Genomic DNA, 19,301 nt, shown 5'->3' with positions numbered 1-19,301 from the left:
TAGAAGTTTAAAAATCTCAGTGTTAAGTCAGGTTAGTAACTCTCTGTGTGTGTGTGTGTGTGTGTGTGTGTGTGTGTGTGAATGAGCTCAAATTGCCATTTGCAGTTTCCATAAGATGCCAAATATTATACATCACAATATCATACATTTGTATTCCATTTTAAATGGTCAGAAAGTGGGAAATAGTTTAATTTTTCTCTTCGGCCTTCCGGTGTCAAAACATGACCAGTGTGTCTAAGTTAGTTTCTTTTATATATTCTCCATTCCCCTTTAAACGTGAGAATAGTTTTTTCTAAGTTGAAGCTAGTTAGAAGTTAAGTTCTTTGTTTGATTTTGTACATTCCTCCAAGAATACAACTTAACAAGGCCAAAGCGTTTCATTCCACCTTAAATGCTAAATTTAAAGTGGTTGGAATGGCCTTTTATTTGTTTTGATTCCACCTTAAATGGTCTGGCAGGTAAACGGTTTACCATTTAAGGCGGAACAGAATCTGAAAAAAGTGGTGCATTTACACTGCAGTGGTGTGAGGAGAATTGCATTTCATTTGCACACAGAGCATTCTGAGAATAAATGCAATTAAATTAATTTTATGTAAATCAGAAGTATGTTTTGCAGGTCAGCAGCCAATCAGAGCAATTCAATCATATGTCATATCCTCTGTTACAAGCTCTTGGATTCTGCACACACTTGCGTTGTGCTAGCGTTTTAGCAACATGACCCCCAGGCAGCCAGCAGTTAGCTAGGAAGTGTGTTGTTTCCCTGTTTTATACAGGCAGTGTAAGAAGCCAAATTTGGCACAATAAGATTCCTCATTTAAGGTGGAATGTAAAATTAGAAGCAAACTCCACCTTTTCAAATTCATCTTCTACCAGTGAAAGAATTTACAGGACAATTAGAACAGAAAGTTAATGTTTAAATAGCATCATTACGTCACCCATTTCAGTGGAACTTCAGCCTCACAATGGGCTGTACTCTATTAAGATTATAACTTTTATTTCACTTTACTTTAACTCTTAACTTTCCTGACTCCTGAAAACCTAGAATGTGTGTAGCTGGAGGAGTAGTGTATACAGCCATTGGCTCATGAGCCTCTGAACTCTAAATGCATTCGGCCATGCCTTAGGTTGATTATTTGTAAATGAGGCACTGGGATTTGGAGTTTTCTCAAACTGAAGCTGATTCATCAACTGCGCTTTAACCTCCCCTTGTTTCCACATTGTATGAATGTTTCATGAAGCAGCCGATGGAAATGTTTGTGATTAGTTGTTGTAACTTTGATGAATATGGGACAGTGTTATGCCTTTATTGGTTTTAAATATTACAATGTCATAGTATTTAATTCTTACTTTTAACGTCCCTAAAACATGCTGTAGAAAAGCACTGGGCTGACAATGGAAACAATGTAAACATTGAGTTATTGAGTGAAATTAACATGAAATATTCATTCATTTTCTGTAACCATTTCATCCTCATCAGGGTGAACTCGCACAGGGCACCAGTCCATCACACGGCACACACACTTGTTTATGAGCAAAATAAACTACACACAACGGTCAGACATCAGCAAAAATGTCAGAACACTGGAGAAATGCAAAAATAAAATCACATTCTGTACGAAATGATGTATTTTCATTTTGTTTATTGTCAATATTTATCAATATCAAGATCTACTGGAATATAAATAAGTTACAGTTCTGCCGGGTTTGTTTACAATGTACACCATAATCAAGCAAAATATGATACGCTCTGCAGCAACTGTTTTCTAAAAAAAAAAAAAAAAAGTCTGTATGTTCCACACCAGGAAATAACAACAATATTAAAACCAACACTAAGCACTAAAAAACCTCAATAAATAATCACATCACATCTTTACGTCGATACATTTACTCATATCAGCACACACGCGCTGTCACCCTAGCCTCTGAATAACGTCCTACAAAAAGTGTTCGCACAACTTTTGATGACAGCTGTAAATGTGGCATTTCTCACAATTTTACACTTACAATCGACACGAGGAAAATACAGATAGATATTTTTATATTTTTAAATGTAGAATTAAATCAAGATTATTAGTAAGCATTTCCTGACATAGTAAATTTAGATAAAGATATGAATTTCTTTCAAAAATGTACATGTGCAATATAAATTCTACATATAAACATAGCTTTATTTCCAAAAACACTTGAAGGAGACATTCTTCTGTTCTTGATCAAATCTGTGTTTTTCCCCTCCAGGAGCTTCTCCATCCACGCCCACCCGCTTTTAAAGTCTTCTCTGAGACCGATCTCATTGTCCAGTATCACTCAGTGCACCCATCTTAGGGTTGGCAATCTTACATGCACTACCTGTCCAAAAGTTTGTAGACACCCACTCACTACTGTTAGAGAATTTATTCAGGCCCACTGTCGACAGCTGTGTGAACTCCACAGTAAAGCGTTAACCACTAGAAGACCATGCTCTGAAGAAGCTGCTTAAGGTCACCCTGCTCAGTGCCTAGTGCTGGCTGTGGAGCAGTGGGACTGTCTTCTCTGGAGCAAGCATCAGCTTCTCCAGCATCAGTGCCTTGCGTCAGTGTCGTTCTTATGACGGAGTGCCCTAAATTCCTCACAGAAATGGAAAGCCTATGGGTCGGGGGCAAACTTCCGACGAATTCACTTGGTTTCCGAAGAATCGCTGGATGACCAGGTGTCCACAAACTTTTGAGCAGACGTGCACAAGCTTAATATCAGCTCCGGTTACAGTTCATGCTGGTTTTGGTGTGGATCAGTTGCTCCGAACAAAAACTACACCCAGATCAAAGCAGAATTCTCACCTCTCATGTTTTTTTTAATGAGGCATGAGGAGGAAAACATTCCCTCTTCCACAAACCACTTCCTCTCCATCCATCAGGGTCACCGATATACCCCCAGCTCACCGCCGCCAGTCCCTCCCCATCCAGAGGGAGCAGGTTTCAGCTGAGTAGCCTGTACAAATAAGGGGCCTTTACGAATTCCTTCTCAAGACTAGCTCGTTGAGAAAGCACGAGGCCTGAAGTTGAACAGAAACAGACCTCCCCTAGACCCCCCCCACACCCCCCGCCTCAAGAAGCCTTCGAAGCAGCTCTCTGTGACACATACAACTTTCCTGAGTTTACGAAAAGTCAAAAACAAGAGACATGTACAAGATAAACACTACAGTATGTCTTTAAATATTTCAGGGCTCCTGGGTGGGCCGTTTGAGTCTCTGAGAGGCTCGTCTGAGACATGACACCTTCCCTGGACCTGTCTGTCCATCCGTCTTCTGTCTGTCTGTCTGTCTGTCCAGGGAACCCTACGCTGCCGAGAAGTTGGATCTGATGGAGTCCTCTCTTAACTGACGATGCTTTCCGTCGCACAGTTCCCGCCGTGTCCTCCTCTCGATGGTTATTCTGTAATTCTTCCTGAGGAACACAGCAGATTCCATCTTGGTTAAGAGAGCCATTTTAATCAACTTTACAAAGCAGGGGGATGTTTTACAGCACTAAACATCACTGGACCTTAACACAATCAGAGGAGAACACTATGGCTTTGGGATCTCTGGCAAAAAATTCCCAATGGCTTTGGGATCTATGGGAAAAATTTTCAAAGGGCTCTGGGATTTATGGGAATTTTTTTCAATGATTTTGAAATCTTTTAAAAAGACTTCCCCATGTCTTTGGGATGTAAGCGAAAGTTCTCAGAAAGCAGGTTGACTGAAAGAGCACATTCAGGGCCTGAAGCAATAAACAGCACCCCTTGTGGACAAATTCTTAAACGTCAGGGAGTGAGTGAGTGAGTTATGAGCCATTTCCATGAGGTGATTCACATTTGAAAAATGTCACATCTGAGACATGAACAGACTTTGGGTAGTTCTGTATGTTGTGGGTTGGGTTCAGGGGGGGATTGTGACTGACACATTTGGGTCCAAACATTCATTCATTATCTGTAACCCTTATCCAATTCAGAGCAGCGGTGGGTCCAGAGCCTACCTGGAACCATTGGGCGCAAGGCGGGAATACACCCTGGAGGGGGCGCCAGTCCTTCACAGGGCAACACACACTCACACCTACGGACACTTTTTGAGTCACCAATCCACCTACCAACGTGTGTTTTTGGACTGTGGAAGGAAACCAGAGCACCCGGAGGAAACCCACGCAGATACAGGGAGAACACACCAACTCCTCACAGACAGTCACCCGGAGCGGGAATCAAACCCACAACCTCCAGGCCACTGGAGCTGTGTGACTGCGACACCTACCTGCTGCACCACCGTGCCGCCCGGGTCCAAACATCAGTAAATTAATGGCAAGTTTCTCTGACATCCACACGTTCCATTTTTATCCTGATTTCCACAGGACACGAGAGGTCCCTGAAGGGTTTGCTGAGAATGAGGATGATGTAAACCGTACGCTACTCACTTCACCGTCCACAACTCTCTGCCCATGTTCCTGATTCCATTATCTAAACATATGAAAGTATTCATTTATTTCATGTCTTATTTTTACCTAAAAAAGTAGAAGGCCAGAAGTAGCGCTGTTCCGAGGAGACCCCCCACTATGATCCCAGTCGCTGCTGATAAACCTAGTCCACCTGCTTAGGAGAGAAAATGAAGTCATTAAAAAAACGGTGCGGCTTGATCTACCTCTGCCCCTTATAAACATCTAAATCCTAAAGACAGCGGCCGTGCAGTGGATTATACACTACGTGGCCAAATGTTTGTAGACAGCTTGTAGAATGAGTGTTCAAATGCTTTAAAGACACAATGAAATAAAAAATAATCACGGCAGCAGTGAGGAATGATGTGTGAATGTGCGTCCAAAGCATTTTCATTTGAATCTGAGGGGTTTAGGAAATAGAATAGGTTTCGATTTCTACAGAAGATGGGGAAATAAAGAATGCATGAAATTTCTTAATCCAGTGAATCATTTATGAGAAAATAAAGCTCTTGGTATTGAGTGTTTTTAAAGGAGATCTATTCTGGAAAAACACATGTGCAAGTTAATGTGTGAATCTGGAGCCCACCAAATGTGAAAAGAGACCACCCTCTCAGTTTTTGTCTGCTGCCTCAGTCAGAAAACATGAGCCATTTTGATTATTACCCTTCACTTCTGAGACGTCAAGTGTGGAGACCCGCCCTCTCGTCTGTGTCTGTCCAATCACAGCGCTGGACCCGTGTTTATGTGAGAGCGCAAAGGCGAGGTTAAACTCAGCAAAACAGACACAACGAGCGCGGAGAAATAAGAGCACTGAGTAAAAACGGAGAAGAAAGAAAACAGAGTGAAAACGGCTAAAAACCAGAGCTTCTACTCCTCACTGCTGTGCGCTCGGGGTCGGGGTGAACAGCGAGCGGCTCATTATCTTTGTGTTCAAGAGCATGTGTCCACAAACTTTTGGCCACTAAGAGTTGATGTGTTTTATCAAACCTTTCAAAATCTCCACACAAAGCAAATGTTTACAGGTCTTAAAGTAGCAGAGGTAATTTACATGATTTGTCTGAGTCTTCTGGGCTCTGAGGCTTGGAAGGACTTATGAGAGAGAACCTCTCAGAGTTGAAGCCAGGCAGGATCTGGATACTCCTGTTGGTGCCAAAGTAGTGCATCACAGCCTAGGAGGAAAAAAACAAACAGCTGCATCAGAGGAATTCTGCCTTTTAAAACTGTCCGATGTTGCACAGACTATGGGTTCTGCCTAAGAGTCGCTGAGAACAGAACCGGGCAAATAATGTAGCAGCTGAAGAAGCACTGGCTAATCTTAGATGCACTGGGCTTTTCAGAGAGCTGCCGGATCAGTGTTTGAGACAATGTTTTCATATTTAAATCATTACAATTCAGACACTCCTTGTTGTCAATCACAGGTAATCAAACATCTCTTATAGGATTCCCCTTACAGGATTCACCCCTGTTCCCTATGGGCAGAGGTGGGCAATACCGTTCTGAGTGTTTTGTGGATATTGTCCACACTCATTATTAAGGTAGTGTTAGGAGTATTGCCCAAGGACTTTTACTAGTGTTGCATGGTGCTCGTTACTGAGCTGGGAATCAAACCCTTGTTTGCTATGTGCATTCCTTTCTTCATTTATTGTCTGCAACCCTTATCCAGTTCAGGGTCGCAATGGGTCCAGAGCATAACTGGAATCACTGGGCGCAAGGCGGGAATACACCCTGGAGGGGGCGCCAGTCCTCCACAGGGCAACACACACTCACACACTCACACCTACAGACACTTTTGAGTCTCCAATCCACCTACCAACGTGTGTTTTTGGAGCGTGGGAGGAAATCGGAGCACCCGGAGGAAACCCACGCAGACACAGAGAGAACACACCAACTCCTCACAGACAGTCACCCGGAGGAAACCCACACAGACACAGAGAGAACACACCACACTCCTCACAGACAGTCACCCAGAGGAAACCCACGCAGACACAGGGAGAACACACCACACTTCTCACAGACAGTCACCCGGAGGAAACCCATGCAGACACAGAGAGAACACACCACACTCCTCACACAGTCACCCGGAGGAAACCCACGCAGACACAGAGAGAACACACCACACTCCTCACAGACAGTCACCCGGAGGAAACCCACGCAGACACAGAGAGAACACACCACATTCCTCACAGGCAGTCATATTATTTAATTATTGCAAGTTTTTGCTGATTTTTCTCTGCAGTTGTTTTGAAATCTCTAGTTATCCCGTCAGTGAGTGTCCCCCGATCGCAGACAGTGCCACGAGCCTCGGGATGATGGTCTAGGACCCCTGAAGCCAACCCACCTATTGTTTTCGAACTGCAAGGAGGGGTCATCCTATCCACACAGAGAGTGATACCAACTATGCTCTCCAGGATTCCCAGGCTCTGATGGCATTACCAGGGATCAAGCCAGAGACCCCCCTGAGGATAGGGCCAACTCTTAGACCACTGCACCCCTTGAGAGTGCATCACCTTTGTTTTTAAGACTCCTCTGCACACTCGGTTGTCCTGTTTTGTTTTTTTTTGTCACTTTGCCCACTCCTGAATCCAGGCCTATTACTCTGTGTAATAGAGTCTCCACTCCACATTCAATATCAGTGTCCCCTGTGTTGTGCCCTGACATTTTACACACTCAGTCCATGGCCTTACCTCATAGGTTCCAGCTTCAGTGTTGGTCATGCTGATCACGGAGAAATCTCCGTTTCTGTCACCGTTGGCGTCCATAGACACCTGGCCAGCGATGCCTGGGATGCAGAATGTGAGGAATGTGGAAATTAATTATCTGGAAGAGTCAGACATTCCAAGGAAAACACCAGCGCGAGTGGACAAAATTCCAGGCGGCCGATACAACAGGAAATCTCATCTGCCTCCCGCCGTTTTCTTTGGCATGGCGAGCAGAAACGGTAATTTCATCCCCGCGCCTGTGTTTCCAAATTCTTGACATTTTTAAAATATTATTTCATTTAACAAGAGAAAACATGACCCTGTTTCCTGACCATTCCCACAGAAGAAAACATGATTGTTACACGTTTGGTTTGAAGCTGCAGACGCAGCAGAGCACCTTCTCTGGAGGAGAGGCTTATGAGTGGAAGCGGAAAAGAATATGTGATAATCCGGTTAAATCCAATTACACGCCGCTCCTCAGGAGCTCCGCAGCTCTGGGCACGAGCCGTCCTCAAACTTCATTTTCATTTATAGAACCATCTTAAACATGTCATGAAAAAATGTGTTGCTCTGTGCAAATCTGGAGACCACCAACACACACACTGTGAAGCAAGACACTGTGTGCAGAGACTTTAGAATGGCCTTACCCCCTCGTCTGAGTCTGTCCAATCACAGCGCTGGACCCATGTTTATGTGAGAGCACAAAGACGAGGTTAAACAGACACAACGAGTGCGGAGAAATAAGAGCACTGAGTAATAACGGAGAAGAAAGAGAACAGAGTGAAAACGACTAAAAACCAGAGCTTCTGCTCCTCGCTCCTCACTGCTGTGCGCTCGGGGTCGGGGTGAACAGCGAGCGGCTCATTATCATTTAAAGGAACAGGTGCTGAAAGCGGGTGTTCTGAACAGGGCTGTTTACACAGGGGAAGAACACTGCGCTGGGGTTTGGTCCTTTGCTCCACTGTGAAGAAGAGGGAGATGCATTTATAGCTTCTACTGTTCTGGGAAGGATTTATGTTGGGCTGGATGATGGGACATTTCTGTGAGAATTCTATGGTGTTTAGTGGGTTTGTTGGATGAGTTGTGGATTACAAACACCACTTTAACCACTCTAACTCATCTCAAAGGTACTAAATCAGGATCAATCATTCCAGGGAACCCAGTTCCTCTGATCCACTGAGCCCACACACAGAGTAGTGTCTGTGATCCAGAACTGATCATTCAACATCAGTAATTGACCTCACTAAAGTTTTTGTGGCTGAAAGCCATCAAACCCTCACAGAAATGACACAACATCAAGTCTAAAGCCTTCTAAGAAGGGAAGAATCTGTGCTTGATTTCAGGGGAAGTGTAGGATGAGCAGGTGTCTGTCAGTTTTTAGTGTATTAGCATGATTAGGTTTAGGCTGTGAGCGAGAGAGTGAGGTGTTCTCACGTCTGACGCTGTTTCACTAATGAAGAGGCTGATGCTGCTCCTGATTCCTGACGCATTTGTTGCCCTTGTTTACTTTTTCCATCCGGTTCCACAGCAGAACAAACCAAACGGGTGAAACCATGCTTCTCAGGAAACACTTCAGCGTATAAACAACCGCTGCTCCGTTTACACCAGAGAAGGTCATGAGGCAGTCAGGAAGTCCCACAAACATGTCACATGCAATAAAGGCCTGGATTAAGCTGTGTTTTTCAGAACCCTATTAAGAACATTAAAGAACTGTAGGGCTATTATTAATCAGCTCCCACTAAGTCATGACTTACCTTCAAAGGTTCTGTTCCACATTCGGTGTGAGATCTCGGTTCCGTTTTTCTTGGAGAAGCCGCTTTTCATGGCCTCGTCCAGCGCGAGCGCGTACAGCAGCAAAGCATCGTGAAAGGCCTCCATGAAGATGTTCACCTGCAACACACCACAGTAAACACACACCTCAAGACAGACCATTCGCTTCACTGAATGCTGCTGTGGTGTTTGGTCCTTGCGGTGTTTTGACCAAAGCAGGTAACAGACTTTTTTCACTAAGACCCAGAACTGTGTTCCCATGTGGAAAAATGGGGAGAATATGTCTCATTTATAGGGCGGCACGGTGGAGCAGCAGGTAGTGTCTCTGTCACAGATCCAGGGACCTGGAGGTTGTGGGTTCGAACAGTGTTCTCCCTGTGTCTGCGTGGGTTTCCTCCGGGTGACTGTTTGTGAGGAGTATGGTGTGTTCTCTCTGTGTCTGCGTGGGTTTCCTCTGGGTGACTGTCTGTGAGGAGTGTGGTGTGTTCTCCCTGTGTCTGCGTGGGTTTCCTCCGGGTGACTGTCTGTGAGGAGTGTGGTGTGTTCTCCCTGTGTCTGCGTGGGTTTCCTCCGGGTGACTGTCTGTGAGGAGTGTGGTGTGTTCTCCCTGTGTCTGCGTGGGTTTCCTCTGGGTGACTGTCTGTGAGGAGTGTGGTGTGTTCTCCCTGTGTCTGCGTGGGTTTCCTCCGGGTGACTGTCTGTGAGGAGTGTGGATGTGTTCTCTCTGTGTCTGCATGGGTTTCCTCCAGGTGACTGTCTGTGAGGAGTGTGGTTGTGTTCTCCCTGTGTCTGCGTGGGTTTCCTCCGGGTGACTGTCTGTGAGGAGTGTGGTTGTGTTCTCCCTGTGTCTGCGTAGGTTTCCTCCGGGTGACTGTCTGTGAGGAGTGTGGTGTGTTCTCCCTGTGTCTGCGTGGGTTTCCTCTGGGTGACTGTCTGTGAGGAGTGTGGTGTGTTCTCCCTGTGTCTGCGTGGGTTTCCTCTGGGTGCTCCAGTTTCCTCCCACACGCCAAAAACACACGTTGATGACTCAAAAGTGTCCCTAGGTGTGAGTGTTAGGTAAGCTTGTGCAAATAAAGTAAAATGAACTAAAACTAAAAGAGGACGTGTTAAGTGATTGCTAGAGAGGTCACTGCTACATCCAGTGCTCCCACCACACAGACCCCACCCCCAGCACCACTGGCTCTGGACAAGAATCAGTCAGACCCCAGCTGGTGAGACAACAAAGTGGTTGTGGCAGATAAGAAGAACATTTTCCTTTCTCAAGGGCATGGCTTTTGTTGTTGAGTAAGCAGCTGAACACAGGGCTGTGTGTCTGTATGTTTTCATGTGGATGGAGGTCATTTTAAAATGATGCTTGTGTGGAGGGGATGGTGTAAAAAATGAAGAAAGATGAAAACACACGTTCTGTTTCATACCCACGTAGGTGTGGACTAGGCCTCAGAGCGCCCCATCACTTCTACACAAGCTGTGAACATCAGTGTGCAGTGGGAGCACCTGAAAGTTTCTGAAATCACTAAAGACAAAGGGCTGTCCACAAATGTGTCGACACAGTGTGGATTATCTGCTGAAGAATGCTCCACTCTCGAGAGAACCAAGCGCTAACGCTAATAGCTGCTTGTGTTATGATAGGGAATAAGGGTCCGTTCCCGCGTTGCAGTGAGTTGCGTGTCTGTTTCCCAAAGCAAACAATAGTAAAACCCAGGGCTTTGTGGGACGGCAGCTCGGGGGGAGATTCAATAACTGGCGTCTGGGCTGGTTGTATATTTACATTCACCTTCCACTGCCTAATAGGAATGGAGCAGCAGGAAAAGCTGATATACTTCTACACGTGTTTATATACATATTCTTTTGTGGATGTGTGAGCTACGGAGAAGTCTCAGAGCGCTCTGATCATAACAGAGCCCCCCGGTGTTTTCACAGAAAGCACAGTTTGCGATTCAGCAACACCAAGTATCCACATGGACATTCCACGCTTGAAATATGTCGTGCTCTCTTGTTGCGAAACATAAACTCTCACCGACATTCGAGATCAGGCATCGTCCATAACAGTTTTCCTAACACCCCCCTGCCCCCCCCTCCAACCCCCTCATGGACTGAGACCAGGGGTCTAATTTACAGAGGTCTCACTTTATGGCCTTGTGCAAGAGAAATAATGGTGTCAATCAACGAAAAATTCAACCGTTTTAATCACAGCAGTCTTCTACGATTAATCCTGATTATTCACAACACAAAGTGCTAGTATTTCCTTGTTTGTTTGTTTGTTTGTTTTTTGGAGGGAAGGCTAAACAAATAAATGTGTGCGTGACAAACCATTCTTTTTACTTTATTTTAACATTTCAGAGTAGTTTTTATGTTTGAATTAGACTCTTGTTGCTGAGTAAAAGTTTCAGGGAGAGAATTAACATCAAACAAAACAAAGCTCAGACACAGGCTTTAATCGAGAAAACTGCAGCGAGCAGCTCACAGCTCAGACACTGATACACCTCCACATTCAGCTTCAACAGCTTTATAAGAGGGAAACCTGGGGATTAACCAGGCATGAGGCAAAAAATGTGCCGAAGTTCTTGCAGCATTTTTGTGCATGAAGTAAGAAATAAGAAATTTGAGTGAAAACAGTGCATACAAAAGTGGAGAGATAAGACAACAGAGAAAAAAACCGAAAAAAAAAAACAGTGAAGAAATGAGAGAATGAAGCAAAAACTGCAAAAACAAAGAACAGAAACATTTGTTTGGGGGGGGGGGGGGGGTTGGAAAAGGGCTGTGTACATAACAGAATTCTGCTGTGGTGTTTGGTCCTTGTGGTGTCTTGACCAAGTAACAGACTTTTTTCACTGACACCAGGAACTGTGTTCCCTTGTGGAAAAATGGGCAGAATGTGTCTCAGCATATTGAAGCAGCTTTTCTGTGTATGCATGTTTGTGTGTGTGTGTGTGTGTGTGTGTGAGAGAGAGAGAGAGAGAGAGAGAGAGAGAGAGAGAGAGAGAGAGACATTAGGAGCTAGTTATGAGATTTAATCCACATTTCAGCATTAAAAATATCTACCCTCTGAACTAAATAGAACTGATGCAGTGTTCCGGGTATGAACACTTTTGAGTGTCCACCTACTAATGTGTTGTTGGAGCATGGGAGGAAACCGGAGCACCTGGAGGAAACCCACGCAGACACAGGGAGAACACACCACACTCCTCACAGACAGTCACCCGGAGGAAACCCACGCAGACACAGGGAGAACACACCACACTCCTCACAGACAGTCACTCGGAGGAAACCCATGCAGACACAGAGAAAACACACCACACTCCTCACAGACAGTCACCTGGAGGAAACCCACGCAGACACAGGGAGAACATAACACACTCCTCACAGACAGTCACCCGGAGGAAACACATGCAGACACAGGGAGAACACACTACACTCCTCACAGACAGTCACCTGGAGGAAACCCACGCAGACACAGGGAGAACACACCACACTCCTCACAGACAGTCACCCGGAGGAAACCCATGCAGACACAGGGAGAACACACCACACTCCTCACAGACAGTCACCTGGAGGAAACCCACACAGACACAGGGAGAACACACCACACTCCTCACAGACAGTCACCCGGAGGAAACCCACGCAGACACAGGGAGAACACACCACACTCCTCACGGACAGTCACCTGGAGGAAACCCACACAGACACAGGGAGAACACACCACACTCCTCACAGACAGTCACCTGGAGGAAACCCACGCAGACACAGGGAGAACATAACACACTCCTCACAGACAGTCACCCGGAGGAAACACATGCAGACACAGGGAGAACACACTACACTCCTCACAGACAGTCACCTGGAGGAAACCCACGCAGACACAGGGAGAACACACCACACTCCTCACAGACAGTCACCCGGAGGAAACCCATGCAGACACAGAGAGAACACACCACACTCCTCACAGACAGTCACCCGGAGGAAACCCACGCAGACACAGGGAGAACATAACACACTCCTCACAGACAGTCACCCGGAGGAAACACATGCAGACACAGGGAGAACACACTACACTCCTCACAGACAGTCACCTGGAGAAAACCCACGCAGACACAGGGAGAACACACCACACTCCTCACAGACAGTCACCCGGAGGAAACCCATGCAGACACAGGGAGAACACACCACACTCCTCAGACAGTCACCTGGAGGAAACCCACACAGACACAGGGAGAACACACCACACTCCTCACAGACAGTCACCCGGAGGAAACCCACGCAGACACAGGGAGAACACACCACACTCCTCACGGACAGTCACCTGGAGGAAATCCACACAGACACATGGAGAACACACCACACTCCTCACAGACAGTCACCCGGAGGAAACCCACACAGACACAGAGAGAACACACCACACTCCTCACAGACAGTCACCCGGAGCGGGACTCAAACCCACAACTTCAGGACCCTTGAGCTGTGACAGAGACACCACCTGCTGCTCCACCGTAACGCCTGGTAACGGATTAATTTCCAGATTAATTACGTGATAAATGAAGTTGACAGCACTAAAGAAAACATACTGAAATTAAGCATCTTGGAGCGCTTGCAGAGCGCTGACTGGGGCCTGGGGGGTCCCTGAGACTTTTTCCAGAATGAAGAGAGAATGCATCTTCTTTACAGCCCGTCTTGTGGAAGAAAAGATAGAGAAGACAGAAAGAAAGAGTGGAGAGGGGTATGTCCCCTCCCGCTTGTGTTTGGAACAGACGGCAGGTTGGCAGAGGTTCTGGACGGGAAACATCTTAGGTTCTTTGGGCATGAGCCTGGGAATCCTCTCTGAAAAGAGGAAATCCATCACGGAGCTGTGTGTAACATACAAGTGGCTAAGTGTTGGGGGTCAGGAGAAACCAGCCGTGAAGATGAAGACCACACAGAGCTACAGCTTTAGTGTCAGAGGAGAGAGAGAGAGAGAGAGAGAGGTAAACCATGAGGGTGACGTCTTCTCTGGAATGAGATGAGACCCCTCTCCTGCTCCTGGATTTATTCTCTGCTGCCTCACAGTCTGAGCCCTGTTTCAGAGAAGCGGTCTCTCAGGGTGACTTACTTTACCAACAGAAACACTCTCACGCCTCCTGTGGCTGCAGGATATATGCTGATGGAAGCTCAATGCCAAGCGTTGGCCAGAGGGGTGTAAAGCCCTCGGCACTGGACCTGCCCCATGTTTCTCCAGAAATGAACTCTATGACCAAAGTGGACACCAGCTCGTTATATATCTCTTCAAAATAAAGAGCATTAACGATGAGTATGCCTCCTTCATGCTGCAGTAACAGCTTCTACTCTTCTGAGAAGGCTTTACAGTAGATGCTTGAACATTGCTGTGAGGATATGATGGCATTCAGCCATGTCAGCATTGGTCAGACGACTGATGTTGAATGATCAGTTTTAAATCACAAACATTATTTCAACTCATCTTAGAGGTTGTGGACGGACCCAGTCCAAATCAGATCCAAAAGTTACATAGTGCAGTTTCTACCCAGAGTAGTAACAGCAGAGGCTCCATTTCCCTGTGACAGCTCAGTGGATCATCACAATGGTTTTGAAGATGTCATTTTACGGTAAGAATATTACATTTCATGCTGCCAGCAGTGAGGAAAGATCTATGTAATTTATTTACTCAAATTATTAACAAATTATTCTTGTTTTGCTGTTCTCAAACAAACTCACTGTGTCAGGTCTCATTTCCTACTCAGTTCCCATGTTCGCCAGAGAAACCCGGCCCCCGCCATGTTCAGGCTTTCATACCAACAAAGACGTGACACGGAAAAGCTACCGGTACATTCACTTTCAATGAGAGCTGGCGATTTCCAGCGAAAGGAGGTGGAGCGATTGTTGCTGATGCAAAGTGGGTGGAGTCAGGGATACAACAAACTAAAGTGGAGTAAATTAGGAGCGAAGTGATGTGATGATAACCAATGAGAACTGAGCATAATGTGGTGCTGGTTTTTGATTGGCCACTGTGAAAGTGTCTCCCTTATTTGCTTCCTAGATATTCGCTCCTGCTGGAGATGAAATAGATCATTGTCACCATCTCAGACTTCCCCGTGCTGTATGATGTGTCTTTACAGAGATATTGATATTAATTCATTCATTCATTGTCTGTAACCCTTATCAGGGTCGTGGCTGGTCCAGAGCCTACCTGGAATCATTGGGCGCAAGGCAGGAACACACCCTGGAGGGGGCGCCAGTCGTTCACAGGTCAATAAACACACTGACACCTACAAACACTTTTGAGTCGCCAATCCACCTATCAACGTTTTTGGAGCGTCGGAGGAAACCCACGCAGACACAGAGAGAACACACCACACTCCTCACAGACAGTCACCCGGAGTAAACCCACGCAGACAGAGAGAGAACATACCACACTCCTCACAGACAGTCACCCGGAGGAAACCCACGCAGACACAGGGAGAACACACCACACTCCTCACAGACAGTCACCCGGAGGAAACCCACGCAGACACAGAGAGAACACACCACACTCCTCACAGACAGTCACCCGGAAGAAACCCACACAGACACAGAGAGAACACACCACACTCCTTACAGAAAGTCACCCGGAGCGGGACTCAAACCCACAACCTCCAGGACCTTGGAGCTGTGACAGAGACACTACCTGCTGCTCGCTCTTTTATAATTTTATGGTAAATGTTGTGTATATTTAAAATTTAAAACGTTCATATTATTCAACAGAAACCTGAAAAAGCAGCGAGTGAAGATTTTTTTGGCTGCATTCGTTCTGAGCTTCATCAGGAAAAAGCTGCAGAAGACTGTGATGGATCTGTGATGGGACAATACTGTGTCCAAAAGTCTTTGTGAGTGTGGGTTTAGACGATTTACAGATGGAGATCAAGAGCCTTTAAAGGAGAGTTTAAGAAGATCTGCTGCTCTCCAGAACAAGTCCTCAGACCCCAGAGGGTTAAAAACATAGTCCTCTTGCTATTGGCTCAATGGGCAATGGCCCCATGTTCCAGTGTGTTTACTTGGCCAGCTACAAAGAGAGGCCCGTCCTTGAGGAGGGATGAGAATGTGTTGTACAGAGAGGGTCGACCTTGTGTGACAGCGATTGTCCCGGACGCTGTGATATCCTGCTCTGTTTATCAGCTGCAGATGAATGAGGTGGAATGGACAGTCCGTAATAACGCTGGGTGTGTAACTTCCTTTGTTTGTCTCTTTCTCGCCAACGTGTCAAAGCCAGTTCAGGCCCCAGGGGGCTTCAGCTCGGCTTAATGGTCCAGAACAAACAAGAAAAAGTTGTCTGCACATCTCCAACGAGATAAGAGCTGGACCACGGCTCGGAGGAAAGAAGCAATCTTGGGTGGAATTATGTTTATCTGCTGTCTGCAGGGACCACCGTGAATGACCACCACGAGGTATAAGACAGACTGGACCTCTGACCAGTGAATTCTTTTCAAGAATATCAAGAAATATTCTCCCCAGTTTCCACAGTGGAACACAGTTCTGGGTCTCAATAAAACATCTGTGACCTGCCCCACAGCAGTGTTCTCCCCCTGTGTAAACAGCCCTGCTTTCAGCACCTGTTCCTTTAAATGATAATGAGCCGCTTGCTGTTCACCCCGACCCAGCAGTGAGGAGCGAGGAGCAGAAGCTCTGTTTTTTAGCCGTTTTCACTCTGTTCTCTTTCTTCTCCGTTTTTACTCAGTGCTCTTATTTCTCCGCGCTCGTTTTATCTGTTCTGCTGCGTTTAACCTCATCCAGCGCTGTGACTGGATAGACTCAGATAAGGGGGCGGGGCAATTCTTAAGTCTCTGCACTTGACAGAATCAGAAAGGCTCGTTTTATCCCATGATTTCTGACTTGGGCAGCTCACAGAAAACAGACTGGGGGGAGTACGGATGTGCGGTGGTGGAGCAGGGGGTGGAGTTGTTCAGAGAGGGTGTAGTAACCCAACACATCCACCTCCTGGGGGTCAGAAAACTGACACTCCCCTTGTGCTGATGAGGAATAATCATTCTGAGGATGTTGGGTGTAGTAGGGATTGACTGCAGGGAATGTTGTGTGTGTGTGTGAATGTGTGTATGTACATGTATGTGTCTCTGCTTGTGTAACTATGTTTGAGTGTGTGTATATCAGTGTGTGTGTGTGTAAGTCTTTTTATGATGGTGCGTGGGCACAGGGCTTTGTTGGAGCCAGAACGTGAGAGTCTTTGTTCCTTATCTCCATCTCTCAGCCCTGAGCTCTCAGTCTCTCAGTGTGTGACCAACGTCCAGTGAGACGACACCACTGACCTTCACAGACCTGTCGCTTTCTGCACGAAAAACAAAGCCAGGCACTGAATTTACTGAATGCAAATTATTAGACACCAAACTTGTCCTCCTCAGATACACAGCTCCTCCAGCTCTCACCCCTGAGGAAAACAACAGCTCTCACTAAAGCTTTGAAAAATACACAGGCTGTGGAAAAGGCAACTGAACACTGGGTCTGAAAGGATGTGGAGCTGCAGAGAAGAACCAGCACTGAGTAAAGGACGGGTTCTTATACAAACGCGACTTGGGGATGAGTTGTAAGAAGCAGAAGTCAAGACCAACTTGTAAATTGTGAGACTAAACATCGAAGGTGTTTCTGAAACCTGCTGCAGTGACTCTCCTGTGGTGAACAGAAACAAGCCCCAGGCCGAGAGTGGACACACTAAACTCGGGTTCTGGTTTTATACTAAAGAGTATTATTGAATGCATTAAATACATTTTTAAGTGTTTTTGTGTAACATTCATTCGTTTATTCATAGTCATATTCAGTCTGTAATCGCTAATCCATTCCGGGTCGCAGTGGGTCCGGAGCCTACTTGGAATCACTGGGTGTAAGGCAGGGACACACCCTGGAGGGGGCGCCAGTCCTTCATAGGGCATTACTGACTGACACATTCACTCACACACTCACACCTATGGACACTGTTGATTTTGGGATTTTTGGAGCATGCGGATTGATTTGTTCCGTTTTCTTGGGATAATACTGTATCCAAAAATATGTGTAATTTCTGTTTTTTATCTGATTTAAAGCTGACGATTTCGATGTTAGTGATTGTGAATGTAGCGTCTTAAACCCTCATTTTTAGAGGGTTTTTATTTATAAATTGAAAATTGTCGTTCTTAATTCTATGCAAAAGTTACCACAAAATAACAAAATAGTGTGAGAACGATTGAATTCTGAATTACAATTATATTTTACACAAAAACACTACAACTTTTTTGAACACATACATTTACAGCATTACAGTTCTATTCCTGTCTCAGAGGCAGTGTTCTGGAGCATTAGGCTGAGGGACAGGCACATACTGTGTTACCTACTACAATACACCAACCAAATAAACACCAAACTACTGCCACATGGTGCCAGAGGTCACTTCTCGAACCACATTTGGTGAGAAGTGGGTCTACTCTGTTTTGTGATGTGGTCAAGTGAGTGTATTAGACGTGGGCCTGTTTTTGATCATATGTGGTATGTAGCACCAGCATTGGGCCAGTACTGCTGCGGCTCGGCCAGAGGTTGTTCACGCCCACGCGCCATCTGGGTGTTGTTTGTTTGTTTGTTTTTTTTCAAATAAAAGAAATTGAAATATTTGGTACTTAAGAGCTGGTAATGAAATAAATGTAGGGGGAGTTCTGCGAAGTGCTGTTAAAAAAGATAAAGGGGAAGGTAAAGGAAATAATCTTATTGCAACATTTTACATAGAGTACATAAGCTGAGTTCCAAAGCCTAGGCTGCAGCCGAGGTAGGACGTGTCCTCAGTAGGCCGGTCCTATGTATACTCCTTGTTAGTAGCCTAGGTCACACAAATGGTACGGTCTATGGAGGCTAAGGACATCACTGGAAAGATCTGATCTGCCTCAAAGAGCTAACGACTGTAGGTTAAAATAGATTGTATTTGTTTATTAATTTTATTCTGCAAGATATTACTGTTTTAATATTATTTAATGTTGTTAAAACTCATTCTTCAACCTTAAATACTCAAATGTCAGCATTCAGATTTCAGCTGGAATTAATTATAAAATACTACTAAATGAAATAATGGCTCTCTATGTTACTGTAATTAACTTATTGATTAAATGGTACAGAGACAAATATGTTTACACCTTACAGGGAAAACAAACTCTACACTTGAAACTTCTAAAAAAAACCCAGAACCCAGGAATTGTTTATTTTGTCCAACGCACCATACTTGCTCAGAGAATTGTGGGCCATGAAGGATACGTCTGTTGACTCCTCGAAATCGCTTAGAACGTAGGCTGCATTTATAGGCCATACGCGAAGGACCCTTCACATTGAAGCAGCCTTCTATGACGTAGCGGCTGAGAAATGCAGTCGAGTTCAGCCTTAGCCCAGGATTTAGAACGCAGCTACAGAC

At 45.5% G+C, this 19,301-nt stretch overlaps 1 protein-coding gene across 2 annotated transcripts in view; it reads right to left on the bottom strand.

Annotated features, from left to right (window-relative positions):
* Positions 1 to 1,363: 1,363 nt before the first annotated feature.
* Positions 1,364 to 19,301, bottom strand: part of LOC136677437 (atrial natriuretic peptide receptor 3-like) — a 40,134-nt gene continuing 22,196 nt past the window's right edge. The window contains exons 4-8 of one of the 2 annotated variants that reach the window (XM_066654956.1): positions 8,887 to 9,022; positions 7,118 to 7,212; positions 5,482 to 5,602; positions 4,503 to 4,590; positions 1,364 to 3,419 (exon numbers count right to left, since the gene is read on the bottom strand). In XM_066654956.1, coding sequence (XP_066511053.1) covers positions 3,311 to 3,419; positions 4,503 to 4,590; positions 5,482 to 5,602; positions 7,118 to 7,212; positions 8,887 to 9,022 — 549 coding nt within the window. In that variant the 3' untranslated portion in view covers positions 1,364 to 3,310. The remainder of the gene's footprint in view (positions 3,420 to 4,502; positions 4,591 to 5,481; positions 5,603 to 7,117; positions 7,213 to 8,886; positions 9,023 to 19,301) is intronic. The other variant, XM_066654957.1, reaches the window with a different exon arrangement.

This window comes from Hoplias malabaricus, chromosome X2, assembly GCF_029633855.1.
Source record: "Hoplias malabaricus isolate fHopMal1 chromosome X2, fHopMal1.hap1, whole genome shotgun sequence".
In the NCBI taxonomy this organism is placed as follows: Eukaryota; Metazoa; Chordata; class Actinopteri; order Characiformes; family Erythrinidae; genus Hoplias; species Hoplias malabaricus.
The sequence above is the reverse complement of the archived record's forward strand: the minus strand, read 5'-3'. Positions and strand labels throughout refer to the sequence as shown.